General features: G+C 40.5%; 1 protein-coding gene across 1 annotated transcript; it reads left to right on the plus strand.

Annotated features, from left to right (window-relative positions):
- Positions 1-1,753: 1,753 nt before the first annotated feature.
- On the plus strand, positions 1,754-11,794 carry LOC125884391 (E3 ubiquitin-protein ligase TRIM39-like). Its single transcript, XM_049569314.1, has 8 exons — positions 1,754-1,929; positions 4,788-5,375; positions 5,610-5,705; positions 6,150-6,383; positions 6,738-6,885; positions 7,254-7,280; positions 9,174-9,349; positions 9,450-11,794. The coding sequence occupies exons 2-8, from the start codon at positions 4,791-4,793 to the stop codon at positions 9,819-9,821; spliced, it is 1,638 nt and encodes a 545-aa protein (XP_049425271.1). The 5' UTR covers positions 1,754-1,929; positions 4,788-4,790; the 3' UTR covers positions 9,822-11,794.
- The last annotated feature ends 3,878 nt before the right edge of the window (positions 11,795-15,672 follow it).

The raw sequence follows: 15,672 nt of genomic DNA on the forward strand, positions 1-15,672 counted from the left end.
ATTTGAAAGAGGACTCTCTTTCTCTCTCTCTTTCTGGTCAACTTCAGCTCTGGTGGGGCCTCGGTCCTCTTCCTGTTCACACTATAGCCTATATATAATATATATTGTTGTAGTTTATGTTTTGACTTTGATGTGGCATTGCAGTGTGGTTATGAACTTAACACTGGAGAGAACCATAGCATTTCTGTGCGTTGCGGACAGTTGCTGTTTGATGTTTTCTTCGTTCCATATCTGGAGGAGTGCAGTTGTTTCATCATCAGACCAAAGTACTCCTCGTCTGCTGGTCGTGTTGTCGTTACCTGTGGCCATGGTTCCGTTGTGTTTATTATGCATCCCACTGAAATAGCGTAGGATCTGTCTATGGCAAGCCTGGAGGGTTACAATACAGTAGCAAAAGGCAAAGCGGACCCGGAGCGTTTTGTGTTCACACAGCACAAGTTAAGTGAACCGCACCGCGGACTTGAAGCGAACCAAGGTGGTCTGAGTTCGGTTCGCTTAAGAGGGGTGTGAGTTCTTTTGGAGTGTTCACATCGGGGCAAAAAATGCTGAGTCACCACTCTGAGTCCGCTTAGGGGGCTGAAAAGGACCAAGTGTGAAAACACCCTAAGAAAGCAACATGGGCAGTAGCTCAGTCATAGGGACTTGGCGTGGGAACCCGACCAGACCAAATATGGAGTGGCAGCTGGAGAGGTGCTGCTACTGCCAAGGTGCTCCTGAGGAGGGCACCGAACACTAGTGATGGCCAAATGAGGCCTCATGAACCACTGTCTTTATTTTCTTAAGCCACCAGATGGCACTGTCTGTTCAACAAAGGTTTGAAAGCACACTTCATTGCCAGTCCTTCAGCCTTTATCTGTAAACCAAGAGCGCCATCTGGTGGGGTCAGAAAATAAAGAAAGTGGTTCATGAGGCTTCATTTGGCCATCACTACCGAACACCCAACTGCTCATTGTGCCTGTACATGTGCAGTCCCTTTGCTGACATCTCTCCATTTAATGCATGTATAGGTCCTGTTTGTGCATGTGTGTGTATTTCAGGCCTGTGTGTGTATATGACAACAAAAATTAAGTTCAAAAATTAAATTTCCCATCATCTAACTAACTAAATAAATAAATTATACATCTGATAAAAACTAAACTGAAACAAGCAGACTCACTCTGTAAACCAACTGAAACTAAACTGATTTAAAAGCAAAACTTAAACAGTCGTAGGAAAATGTGTCATCAGCAGCTTAGGTTAATTATCGCACATTATGTTTGTATTTTATGAGCTTGTTAAAGTTCCCATCACACACCTGTCACATGATCTCTAATCTGTGACCAATGTAGGACAGCTGGTCTGGTTCCCGTCATTATCTGTCAGGCAAACAACCACTGCCTTATTTGAAAGATAACATTCAGCGGGGTAAGGCCTTCACTGTGCCCTGATAGTTTCTTCTTCATTCATGCGTAGTATGGAAGCACTTTGAATGTTTATAATGCCCTTTTCTGAGGCCAAACACTCAAACCATGGCACATTTGTACTGCAATGTGGAGCGGCAGCATTCCTCAGGTCAGACTGAGGTGAGTCCACTATGTGTTTCAGGTGTGTCATCAGTGGAAAATGTTAACCATTGGACTCAAACACCACACCCAGCCAAACACACAACTTCCTTGTGAGAGAACTACTGTTATGTGCTCCCATTGTGGGTCGTGTCATAAATGCTACTATTCTGAGCTCAGGTTACAGCAGGCAGAGAAAGAAACCAGCACTGTGCTCGGGAGAGGGAGGGTTCAGGCTGATGAATAACTGTGTTGACGTTACATTTTCCTGTTTCACAGCTAGCCCTGTAATGTATTCATAACTCACTCACACAGCGGGAGAGTCACCTGCTCTGCTGTCACCGAGGACTGAAGGGTGACTGAACAGCTTCACCTAAAAGAAGCAGCTGTGAGTATGAGAAATATGGAGGAAAAGCTAAAACCTATGATTTATTGTGTTGTGAGAAAGACTAAGCAGGTGAATGACAGTGAAGTTAATCGGTTTAAATAGCTAAGGTGTGGATTATTCAAAAGGGGAACAACCCTTTTTCTTAACTGTCAGTTATATGACACATCTGCAAACATATGTTCAGTGTAGAATGAAGAAAATAGGCTGTTTTTGAAATATTACCTAATATTTAGTGTGAACTTAAAGCAGTTTTAAAGTTACTATTGAATTCATTTTGTGCTGTATAACGTATCTTGCTTAGAATGACCAACAATAGCAGTTTTGGACCAATAGTTAAATTGATATAATTGTAAAAATCATATTTTCCTGGTTATTTTGGGACTGAATGATGAGTTAAGCTGCAGGTCGTGCAGATTTGTTTAATCAGATCTGTTTAAAAGCCTTAATACTCCCCTGTGAGTTTGTATTTGTATGGATTCAAGGGAATAATTGGATTTAATAATAAAAAAGAATTGATTAAATATATATAAATATGTTTATGCTGTGGTTCTATAACTGTGGATGACCAGGGGAAAAAATGAAGTGAAACAAAATTGAATCTATGTTATATGTCAGCCCGTTCTCATTCCAGTCGTCAAATACTGCTGCAATAGCCCCGTTTCCACCGAGCAGTTCATTTCAGTTCGGACCCATTTTTTCTGTTTCCACTGTGAAAAGTTGTGGATGGTACCAATGGAACTGTTCTGTACCGTCCCCACTTTTGGTCCCCCCTATGTTGGGGTACCTAGCACACAGATCTGGTACTAAACGGTGGAGCTGTGAACACTGCAGTCTGTTGATTGGTCAATAGAGGACGGTCACTCTGCTCAGGGCTGAGTTGTGGCTGGTTTTGGGGCTTATGTGTAACCAAACGCTGCTGGTGCAATGTAATATAAGGAGCTGGAGAGTGCCTATAGGGTGGGAAGGAGGGCTGGTGGATGGGTCCAACAAACCACGGACTTTCACCTTTGAGCCTGATGTTCACTTCCTGTATAAATGTAGAGCCAAAACCTGACCATGTGCTGTTGTTGACGTCCTTGTGTTCATTGCAAATCATCAACAACAGATGCAGGAGGACACCTAGGATAAGCATTTTTAGAGCTGTTAGCGAGATGTTTGAAACCCAGTTGGACCCCAACCCAGTCTGCACACTTTTTGGTCTAACTTTGAAGGAATCCTGTGCTATCTTACCAAGTAAATCCCACACGGTTATAGCTTTCACTTCTCTCCTGGCAAGACATTGGATTCCTCTTAATTGGAAGCAACGTACTCCCCCATCTTTTTCTCATTGGGTCAGAGAGTTATGTATTTGTTAGAGTTAGAAAAAAATCAAATATACCCTCGAAGGGTCCTCTCAAACCTTTTAATTAGATATGGAGTCCCTTTTTGGACTTTTTTTGATTTGCTACAGGAACCCCTTGATAAAGAATAACATGGTAGCTATGAATGGTGCACTACAGCAACATTTTCCTTTTCCCCTCTCTTTCTACATTTGAGTAATCAATACAATTATTTTGTTCTGTTAGCTTCCCTTCTTTACCTGAATGTATCTTGTAGCCTGTACAAAACATTCTCACTCCGACCTCATAACATATTGATGTGCTTGGTCATGGACTCTCCACGTCCAGATATGATGTGCAAGGTACCCTGGGTGTGTTGGTTGTTCTGGACAGTCTCTTTCAAATCAAATGCACTACGTTGGTACAACACTGCAACTGACGTTTCTTTACTTCAACAGCAAACACACATGGCTGGGTTTAGGCAACAAAAGGAAGTGGTTAGGTTTAGGAAAAAAGAGCAGGGTTTGGCTTTATAATCTTACAGGATACGAACACTGCTCTCTTGGGTGAAAGTTGGTGTTTGTTGGACCCATCCACCACCCCTCCTGCCCCCAGTTGAACTATTGCCTCCTTAACTTGCATACTTGTCTCGCCATGTTTCCTCCTGATCATGCCAATGTTAAAGGATGCCTTTTTTGTTGGTTTCTGACGCCGCAAGTCATGGGGATGGAATCAGAAATTCTGATTTCAAGTTGCCAGTATATATGATGAGCAGTGTTTCTTTGTAGTCAGGGGAGGAATGGTTGAATTGATGTCAGATATACATGTTTTGTGGGATAAAGACACTGAAAATCAATAAAACATATTTACAAAAAAAATAGTAGGTGAGCTAATACCTAGCTAACATTATTACTCTATTGTTAAAATGGCATTACATTGGGTGACAAGCGCGTTATGAGTTGTCTGGGATACGAAACTTAAAGTTTAGGGCTTGGGACTTGACTTTGGACTTGAATGCAATGACACAAGAATTACTTGTGACTTGCAAAACAATGACTTATTCCCACCTCTAAGTTTTACTCTTACAGCCTGATTTCTTTTTATAGCAAGCAGCAATAATAACAATAATATTTCTAACTTTACTATTACTACATGAGTACCAGAGTTGGCAGCACTGGTAACAGGGTGTTGGTGTTACTGGTGTAATTATGTGAATGTTTTCTGTTGGAAGTGTGGGTGTGTCTGTTGTGTGTTTTGGGGTGTGAAAACAATGACTAATACATGAGGCACACCAAACAGTGCAGGGTGTATGAGTCCTGAATTTCAAGACGTGCATATATACACAGTCATGGCATTACATAATAAACACATGAAGTTACAGGTGTTTTACTCAACTGTGTTTTTTTAACATGTCATAATGGAAGCTGACTTATAGTTCTGTGTTTGTTCTGTGGTTATTTATCTTTATATGCACTTCCTCTATCAAAGATCTTCCTGAGCAACAGATCACCTGACTTCCTTTTTTTAACTGTTCCGCAGACAATGACCTCCTCAGGTATGTTACCAGAGAAACAGTTCCAGTGCTCCATCTGCCAGCAAGTGTTCACTGACCCGGTCACCACTCCCTGTGGACACAACTTCTGCCAGGCCTGCATCCAGAGTGTGTGGGACAGCAGCGAGGTCTGCCAGTGCCCCACCTGTAACAAATCATTCACCCCCCGTCCTGAAATCGGCATCAACACAGCCTTCAAAGAGCTGGCGGACACGTTTAGAAACATTGTCATTTGTTCGTCAGCGTCACCACTGTGCACGACCAAACCAGGCGAGGTGGCGTGTGATGTCTGCGCGGCGACATCCCTGCAGGTGAAGGCCCTGAAGTCCTGCCTGGTGTGTCTGACCTCGTACTGTAAAGCCCACCTGGAGCCTCACCAGAGAGTCGCCACCTTGAAGATCCACAAGCTGATCGAGCCGGTGAGGAACCTGCAGGAGAGGATGTGCAAGAAGCACGAGAGGCTGCTGGAGATGTTCTGCAGGGACGAACAGAAATGTGTGTGCCAGTTCTGCACCGAGACCACGCACAAAGACCACCAGGCTGTTACAATAGAGGACGAGAGTCAGGAGAGGAAGGTAGAGTATATACTCTGTATTACAAGGGACTGGGCAATAAATGTTTCTGAGGACCAAAATCAGTACTGATGCCAGATAACAATATTGCACTCATTTGCTCAGGGTTCAAAGGTTTAATGAAATCCTGAATGTTTTCCAAGCCTTGTGTCTAATTCCACATCTAATTGTTTCATTTCTCACAGTGTTAATAACTTACAGCCTGTCAACTGTCAATTTCCGCTCTGATTTGTTTAGGTCCAAATCCAGCAGACTGAGGCAGATTTTCAGCAGATGATTCAGGAGCGACTGAAGAAAGTGGAGGAGATCAAAAACTGTCTGAAGCTCAGCAACGTGAGTCTGAAAATGAGTCATTATCTTAACGCATCTGTCTTGTTTGAATTCAGCTGGTGATGTGAAGATTTCATCAAGTATTAGCAGCTGCAGCAGACTGTGATGACAGATTATACTATACTGATGATTAAAAACATAATGCAACAGTAAACATCAGATTTTCTGTGCCATGCAGAATCAAAGAGCCGATGCTCAGACTGGACTGATTTATCGCAGATTTATCACTGAAAACAGTGCTGCTCTCTCTAACTCTACAACTTATCTGCAGTGGTAGTGAAAGGCATTTAAGGAAATATAGGGAATCACAAACAGATACAGAAGTACAGAGGTACCTACCACAAGGTAGGTTAAATGAATTTCCCATTGAGAAAGGGACAACACTTCTAATGGTATATTTTGTTTATATTTTAAATATTCATGTTCACGATTTTTATCCCCATCCAGGCAAGTGCGGAGAAGGAGATGAAGGAGAGCGACCGTCTTCTCACGTCTCTGATTCGCTCGATTGAGGAGAGACACACTGAAGTCCACACAGAGATCAAGGAGAAGCAGAAAGCAGCGGAGAGGAGGTCAGAGGAGCTCGTCGAGGAGCTGCAGCAGGAAATCACTGAACTGCAGAGGAGGAATGCTGAGCTGGAGGAGCTGAGGGACACTGACGACCATCTGCACATCTTACAGGTTATAATCAACCTTAAACTGTGGTGATGAATAGTGATGACCAAATGAGGCCTCATGAACCACTGTCTTTATTTTCTGATGCCACCAGATGGTGCTGTCTGTCCAACAAAGGTTTGAAAGCACACTTCATTGCCAGTCCTTCAGCCTTTATCTTTAAACCAAGAGCGCCATCTGGTGGGGTCAGAAAATAAAGAAAGTGGTTCATGAGACTTCATTTGGCCATCACTAGTGATGAATACTGAGGTTTTAACCTAGAAGGGCTGATAGGTCAGGTGTCAGGAGAGGGTTAGTCCCAGTTTTAACATCATATAAACAATATTCACATTTCTTCTTCTCTGTGTTTTCCTCTGATAGAAGTCGCCCTCTCTGATGTCACCTCCACACACCAGAGAGTGGTCAGAGATCAGCATCCACCCTGAACTGTGCGTGGGGGCGGTGAGAAGAGCGCTGTCTAAGCTGGATGACACCTTGAAGAATGAACTGGACAGCCTGAAGAAAGAAGGTAAAATATCTGGGCAGAGCATGACACTAACTGCATGTAGTGATGGCCAAATGAAGCCTCATGAACCACTTTCTTTATTTTCTGACCCCACCAGATGGCGCTCTTGGTTTAAAGATAAAGGCTGAAGGACTTCCAATGAAGTGTGCTTTCAAATCTTTGTTGAACACACAGCACCATCTAGTGGCTTCAGAAAATAAAGACAGTGGTTCATGAGGCCTCATTTGGCCATCACTAACTGCATGTGATCATCATCAAATATTACAGTCAAAGTCATGACACTTTTTAATTCATAACTTCTCCAAAGTTTCATGTTTTTAACCAAAATGTCTCATTGAAACCACCCAAACTGATTTTTATCTTCCTGACAGAGATAAAGAGGATGCAGAAATATGCAGGTAAGATCTCAAATATATGTTAAAGGCCATTTGGTGTGTTTGAAAAGCCTTAATTTTGCTGCCCACTTGTGGTTGTCACAAAAAAACACCATGGCACAGAGAAACAGCTGACAAAGATTAAATTGACACACAGATGCCACCAATATTCACTAATATTGGCCCATGTCAACAGAATTATATGAACAGTACTATAATCACATACAACGTCTACACATAATGGCTCGAGATTCACTAATTTATTTAATTTGGATTATCCTTTTTGTTATGTATAGCAGCAGTCTAAGTTCATTTAATCATTCATTCATTTGCTCATTTCTGTCACTTCTTCTGTTCTTATTTACCTTCCACCTTCAGACCAATAGCTATGCGTGGCTAACATAGCATAAATGTCTGTCTTTATGACTCATAGTCATAAAGTTTAGTAGTGGTAGCAGTATAGTAGTGGTAATAGTGGTAGTAAAGTAGAGCATATTCCTGTTGGTATCTTATCTGTAAGTGATGTAATCTTATTACTGAGTGATGTGTAATCACTGACGCTAGGTGTCTATGTCAGGTCTGGAGGTCATCAGACCCAGAAATGAACAAACATTAAATCAGTGAAATAATCAAGCTGTTCTCATGCACTGTTCGTGTGTTTTCCTATGAAATGTAAAGCATCAAAATTCACGCATATCCTAAGTAACCATGAGCCAGTAATTCCTGTATAATTCAGATATTTGGGCAGCCTGCAATCATGTGACCTACGCGCTGACAGGAGTAAAGAAGGAAGGGGTCCATGTAATGCAGCAGGTTAGGGTGGTGGATGTGTCACAAAACATAACACTTTCCCAGTAGGCTGGTGTTTCTTTTCCTAAACCTTACCACAGTAACTTTACATTAAATATGTAACTTTATGTTCAGTTTGCAATGTCATCCATGAGGTCACTAATTCATAGGATATCATACAAAGTGCTGAGGATATGTTGAAGTATGACATACATGTGACACCAAAAGTATATATTTTGCAATTTAAACAATCTCCAGTGACCACACAACCATTACATATTAATTATTGTAAATATATATTTACTTTCTTGAACAAAGAGATATGCCGAATAGGAATTCCACAAGGTTCAATTTAGGGCCCTTTACTTTTTAGTTTGAACATAAATGATTTACCTGACAGTTGCAAAAGAGTCAAATGTCAAATGTATGTGGATGACACAATTATATATGTGTCTGCAAAACCCCCTTAGATAGAATAGAAAGAAGACTAAACACTATGATTCAGATTCAGATTCAGAATACTTTATCAATCCCTGGGGGGAAATTGTTTTTGTTCCAATGCTCCATGCGAAGTAGAAATAGAAATACAGCATGAATGGAAACAAGAGATAAAGATGAAGATATAAATAAAATACTAAAATAGACAATGAAATAAATAAAATAAAATATTAAAGTAGACATTAAAATAAAATAAAATAAAATAAAATATTAAAGTAGACAATAAAATAAAATAAATAAATTAATAAAATAAATAATGCCCAATGTATTCTAATTTACTTCTGCCATCTAGTGAACACTTATGCAAATACAGTGTATACCGAATACTATTTCATCTGTTTCCCCTCTAAAACTGGTGAAATGGTTGCACCTAATATAAAATGTAATAAGATTTCAGAAATGCACTCGTTAACAGGGCATTGTCTATTGTCTTAACATGCATTTAACGCGTTAGAAGACTATATATTTACCTGTTAAGACAAACAAATTTTACTTACTAATTCAAATGTCAAGACAGACATATAAAGCCATATGGCTCTCGATGTTGTCGGAGTCGAGGTAGACAGGTAGAAGAGGTAGAAGAGTTAGTAGTAGATTTTGTATTAAGTTCTCTCCATATCATCTCTTCAGTTGACGTGGTTCTAGACCCGGACACTGCCCATCCAAACATTGTCCTGTCAAGTGACGGAAAGCAGGCGGGCCGCGCTGAGCTGCTACACATTGTGCCAGATATCCCTCAACGCTTTGACCCCGTCATTTGTGTTCTAGGCAAGAAGGGCTACATGTCTGGGAGGTTCTACTTCCAGGTCAGCATCTTCTTTAATTCATTTTAGAGTGTTTTGGAAATCAACTCTGTATTCTGTAGGTTCCATGTTCAATGTTTCATACTCTCTTGTAATTTATCAGGTGGTAGTAGCAGCAAAGACCTTCTGGGACCTGGGCGTGGTCAAAGAGTCTGTCAACAGGAAAGGGATGATCACCTCCAAGCCAGAGAACGGCTTCTGGACGGTGCGGCTGAGGAACGGCACAGAGTATCGCGCTTTGGATTCCCCCTCAGTCCATCTTCCCCTCAAGGACAAGCCGCAGATTGTGGGAGTGTTTACGGATTACGAGGAGGGGATTGTGTCGTTCTTTGATGTGGAGACCAGGTCTCATATCTACTCTTTCACTGGGTGCTTGTTCTCTGAGAGGATCTTCCCCTTCTTCAGCCCGGGTGTTTATGATGAAGGGAAGAACGTAGCGGCATTGGTTATCACAGCTGTTAATCCTGAGACGTAGACTTGAAGATGAACCTTTGACTGTATTCTGAAGTTGCAAGAGAGATTTTGACTCACAGAACTGATTAGTAATGAGTAAAGTCTTGTTTGTTTGTTTTTTTAGTATCTGGGTTTCTAGTGCAGTTCTCAAAGATTGTAACACCCCACATCCTCTATACAAGGCATCATGGCCTTGAACCTACTAGCCATAATCGGAAATGTTTCAAAGTTGCTATTGACTATAGAAGTTCATTTGAACTAGGGTAATATTTTCTTTGCACTTCCTGGAAAAAGAATCAAAGACTGGACTAACCAACCATGACGACCATGACAATATAGAAGCTACTATGGTTCAGCAATGAGTGAATCTACGTTATATATAGAACTGTGCGCAGGAAAGCTGACTAAAGCTGACTGAAAGCACAGAAAGTGCTTATGTACAAAAATATCCTGATTTATCCCTTTATAGATCACAATCAACTCGAAATTTGGCGCAGGTGAGCGAGCATCGTGCCCCATCTATAGGTAGTGATGGCCAAATGAGGCCTGATGAACCACTGTCTTTATTTTCTGAAGCCACTAGATGGCGCTGTCTGTTCTACAAAGGTTTGAAAGCACACTTGTGGTTCATGAGGCTTCAGTTGGCCATCACTATCTATAGGTGTGTATAAATGGCTGCTGAAACACCCTGAATTAACATTTATTATTAAGACACCACGCAAAGACAAGCATGGAAAACACTGCAAGAAAAGGTAAAAAACAAAACTTCAAACAATGTGAAGTTGACTGAAAACCGAGGGATGTTTCAAGTTGACTGTCAGACAGTTTCAGTGACTGTCTGAAATAAACACTCTAAATGAGGGATGCAGTTACCATAGTACTGTTTGACAAACAATCTGATTTTCGTGACTCAAATGATTTCTGAAAATATCGGCACTGGCTCATAAGCCACTCATCATCGTTGGCCAGTAGGTCAGCGCCAAATAAGCCATTGTGCATCTTTACACACTGCGATCGCTGCTTTTTATACCCATCCATCAACTGATGGATTGCATGTGAAACCAAATTCCCTGATTGTAAATGAGGGGCAATTTTGGCCAACGAACACAGGGGATAAATATTAGTAAGGTTGACTAAACATGTTATTTGTTTACACTTTTTCTAACAGTGACACAGTGCTTTACAATGGCATACTAGTGATGGCCAAATGAAGTCTCATGAACCACTTTCTGTATTTTCTGACCCCACCAGATGGCGCTCTTGGTTCAAAAATAAAGGCTGAAGGACTGGCAATGAAGTGTGCTTTCAAACCTTTGTTGAACACACAGTGCCATCTAGTGGCTTCAGAAAATAAAGACAGTGGTTCATGAGGCCTCATTTGGCCATCACTATGGCATACAACACATTTAGCACACAGTGATTAAAAAGAATTTAAAGCCATAAAACAAACTGATAGTAATATGTGTAATTTTAATATGTTATACAGGGTTATTTGTATCATTATGCATTGTCCCAAGGCCTCAGGGGAGTTGAGGGGGTTTACATAACAGCCCAATACGGATGTATTTTTCAGGAGATTGGATTGATCTCAAATGAAACTAAAGCAACTGGAAGTAAAAAACAAAACACAAATGTAATTTGAACTGCTAGTGAGTATTTTGTTTTTTGAGGGCCTAATTTAAGGACACCTTTGGGTACCTTTGTGCCAAAATTAAATGAATCATCAAACCCATGTAAATGATACCTGACATGTTTACAGTTGTCTTGTGGACTTTACATGCTTAGCATAGCATTGTTTGTGTAATGGAAGCTTGAAACTGAATTTAGACACATTGTATTATCATTCAAGAGGTGCTGATTTACTTTATGCAGAGCTGGTAACAACTTCAACCTTAATGATCAAAATGTTTTGAGATTAAAGCCTTGACTGGCATGTTTGAATCTTGTGATTTTTTTCAAATAAAATGCAAAACCTTTTGCATCAGTCCCAACAGAGCCTCAGCGTTTCCATGTGCTTTGCATTCTTAGAGGACACACGCCAAAACATTCAAGGAGAATAAAGAAGGAGGCATTCGGTAAGAAACACTGCACTACTCCACTATGTCAGTGTCTGTGCAGTTCATGTTGGAACTGCACTTACTGATTTTTGACCACTTGGAGACAGAAGCACAAGGTGTATACACAAGACTCAAACCCTAAGCCCTTACAGACCTAGGACCAATTCCATTTCTTCAATGGAACACGCAAAACCAAGGGGAAGGGCCAAGACAAGGGCTAAGGGGAAGAAATGGAATTGCTCCTAGGTCGGTAAGGGCTTAGGGCTTGAGTCAACGAGTCTGTAAGGGATCCATTTGGGATTCGGGGATCCGCTTAGCAAATGGCTTGCATGTATTTGGAGTCTTGCTTCTGGCCACCTGATGACTGTAACTCCAATATTCACTCAGTTTAGTTCTGTTTTGGTGTTCACCATCTCCTGAGGAGAATATGTAGCATCATTAGCTGCTAAATGCTCAACTAGCCAGTTAGCCAGTCAGGTATCTGAAGCTAAGCAGGTGGAAAACTGTAGGTTTTTAGAGATTTTTCTCTAAGACAGGTTGATAAAGGTGGTGAGACTGAACCAAATATGTTAATTTGCAGACTTAAAAAACCAGCGCAATAAGGTTTAAGATGCTAAAATGCTCTGTAGAGCTGTACTTGGTTGGGTTTGTCACTATGAGTAACTTTATTCACACTACTCATAGTTTTTTATCCATTGATGTAATGCAAATGTTTTTAATGCAGCTTTAAAACATTTTTGCTGATGCTTTTTGTCACTTAATCTAATCTGAGAGACCTTAAAGTAGATTTCTGCATTATCATGTGAATTACCAGTGAGTTTGTGAGACAAGGAAATTTCCTGTGAGAGGAAGCAGGCAGGCCTCCTGTTTTGAATAAATGAGGTGTGTTGATTTGTAAGGCAGAATCAAGATACAAGAAACAACAGAAGACGACTCCCAGTTTCTCTTGTTAGAGATCGTCCGTTATCTTCATAACAGGTGAGTTTTATCATCATCACAGTTAGTATACGATGATATTCATGATGGTTTGAGAGACTTCTTTTTCTTAAATTTGTCTTGAAGATGATCTGTCATTAATTTACTTCATACATTGTTTTTTTTTTCTTATAGGGAGCACAGACCATGGAGAGGGGAATGTTTGGCATGTTGGTACTCTCAGGTGAGGGATTTTATCTGTGTTCTAAGTTGATATATTTATATATTTTATCAAAATTAACATTTTAAACATGTTTTTCTAAAGCCCTATTCAGACGGGATTAGTTTAACGTGGAGACGTGGGGTAAAGTAATTATTACCAGGGATTTTATTCCCGTCCGAACGCGCCATGTCTGTAATCATTACGATTAATGTCAGTGAAAATTACGGCAACTTTTACCTTCTGTAAAACGGTCTGGTGAAAATACCGTGCCAACACGATCCTCTGTAAAAATGTATGTAAATATTTTGTCACGTCCTGTTTACAACCATTTATCCGCGTGTACAACTAATTTTCCGCATTTTTCCGATGATTGAGGCGCTTGAAGAAACATTCAGTGTTGTCGGCAGTCGTGATAATGGATATTCTTCTAATGATCGCATAGCCCTACGTGGGAGACCAATCAGAAAGGTTGAGAAGAAAGCACTTTTCAGAGCCACGAGACTTCTGGTTGTGTTATGTAGGCCTAATATAAATCCATATTGCTAATCGTTGTAATGTACATATAAATGTAAATACAGGAAGCAACGTAGCACACACATGCTGACAGGGAGGTGACATCAAGGTGCAAACTGAGGTAGAATTCCGAAGATTTTTTGTCCCGTGCGAATCGGACATTTATACTACAGATAAACTGTGGTAAACTGACATTAGTCCACATCCCTATGTCAAACTAATCCCGTCCAAATAGTACTGAAGGTATTTTTTGGTCACTTTTCAAAAAGAGAGAGTAAAACAATGTACTGAATGTGTGAATATGAGTAAAAAAACTAGTCAACAAAGAGAGAAATGTCTATTTAGAAGCTTACTGTATATAGAAACACTTCTAGAAATCCTAAATTGATAAAACAGACTTTAAAACAACATAGAAGCCAATTGTTTATCATCTCTGTCCATGTATAACAGTCTGTGGGCCTGTAACGCCATTCAAAAGGTTAATCAAGGTCAGGAGTGTCATTAACTACAAGATCCATATGTTGTTGTTTTTTTTACATTTTTAAAATACTTGATTCAACAATACAATGTACAAAAAAAGCATGAGAGTTCACCATTGAGTTAAATTCAGTCAAGAAAAGATGGAAAGAGGGTTGTGAACCTACTAATCTCTGAGTATGAATAAAGAAGTAACATCTGTCTAATGTTAAATGATACTTACCAATCTAAAGAAAACGTTGCGAGTTCAGCATCAAACCTTATCTCTTTACTCACCAAGAGCTGTCTCCACTGGTGGACAGCCAAGTCAGTGTTGACTCTTGTTTTGCTTCTTTAAATATCACTTCTTTTCCAACTTGATCCCATCCCTACTTATCATCGTTTGATGTTTGGGCAACCTTTTGCGTTCTCTCTTACCACAAGGGGGCAGAGGTTACGCTTTGGCAACAAATCTACTTGGTTAGGGTTCGGAAAAGATTGTGGTTGACATTACTCACATCAGTCAACTCATGTAACAACTGACCATGACTGACTTGACAAAATAACTCAGTGTTTACTTTTAATTTAACGCGGGACACAAACACTGTTTTTCTAACTCCTAGGCCAAAGTCCTGTGCCTGTTTGACCCATCCACCTCCCCTTCCACCCACCTTAAGTGGACTGTCACGTTCCTTATACTATGTCTGTTGCTGACCATCCAAGAATGACATGGATGGGTTTGCATAGGTTGAAAGCCTGCATCTCATGAAGACGCTAAAGGGTGCTTTGTGTGTCTATATCTGACGCTGAGGGCCACTGCCCAAGTGACGTTTTTTGATGCCCTGGGAAATGCCAAATGTTGTTTCTTGCCAGTGTCTAACCCTTCTTAACTTCTCACATGAAGTCATTTATTTCAAATTCAGAACTTCCTAACTATATATAAAGTATACAACTAGCTTCACTTGGACCACGCTTCAACAGCACAATGGTGTTTAAGCAAGGATGCATCACTATTAACAACCTAATGATAAAACATACAATATTATATGACTCAGAGAGGCAATTTTTTCATTTGATACTTGAAGTACATTTAGCTAATAACACCTTTGTGCTTTTACTCAAGCAGGATTTTGAGTGCATAACTTCTACATTGTTGTACTGGTACTTTTAGGTAAAACATCTAATACTTCCTCCACCCCTGTCCATAGGTCTGTGCCATTGTGTATCCTCTTATCATCATCAGTACCACTTCATCAACAAGCCTAAGACTTGGTCCGAAGCCCGTCAGTACTGTGGAGAGAAATACACTGATTTGGTCACCGTCAACGATGAGCAGGACCTGGAGGAACTAGCTCGTCTGATTGAGCCTGGTATCCAATTTGTCTACTTAGGTTTGCACAGGAGTTGGGGTTGGTCACGCTCAGACGCTGATGACTACAAAGAGGGAGAACTGATGTATTTTAACTGGGCAAAAGGTGAACCCCTACACAATTACCATTTCTGTGCAGTTATAGGAGAGAATGGAACATGGTTTTCTACAAACTGCAGCAGTCCGAACAGATTCTTCTGCTATAAGGGTAAGAATACGATTTAAGAAGTATTTTAGGCCGGGATTTAGGTCCAGCCCTCATGTTGTTTTCTGCTACCTTTTTCTTATTATCATTTCCTGTTGGCCTATACCTTGGGCCATCATAGGTTGATGACGAGGA

This window comes from Epinephelus fuscoguttatus, linkage group LG23 (genome assembly GCF_011397635.1).
Source record: "Epinephelus fuscoguttatus linkage group LG23, E.fuscoguttatus.final_Chr_v1".
Lineage (NCBI taxonomy): Eukaryota > Metazoa > Chordata > Actinopteri > Perciformes > Serranidae > Epinephelus > Epinephelus fuscoguttatus.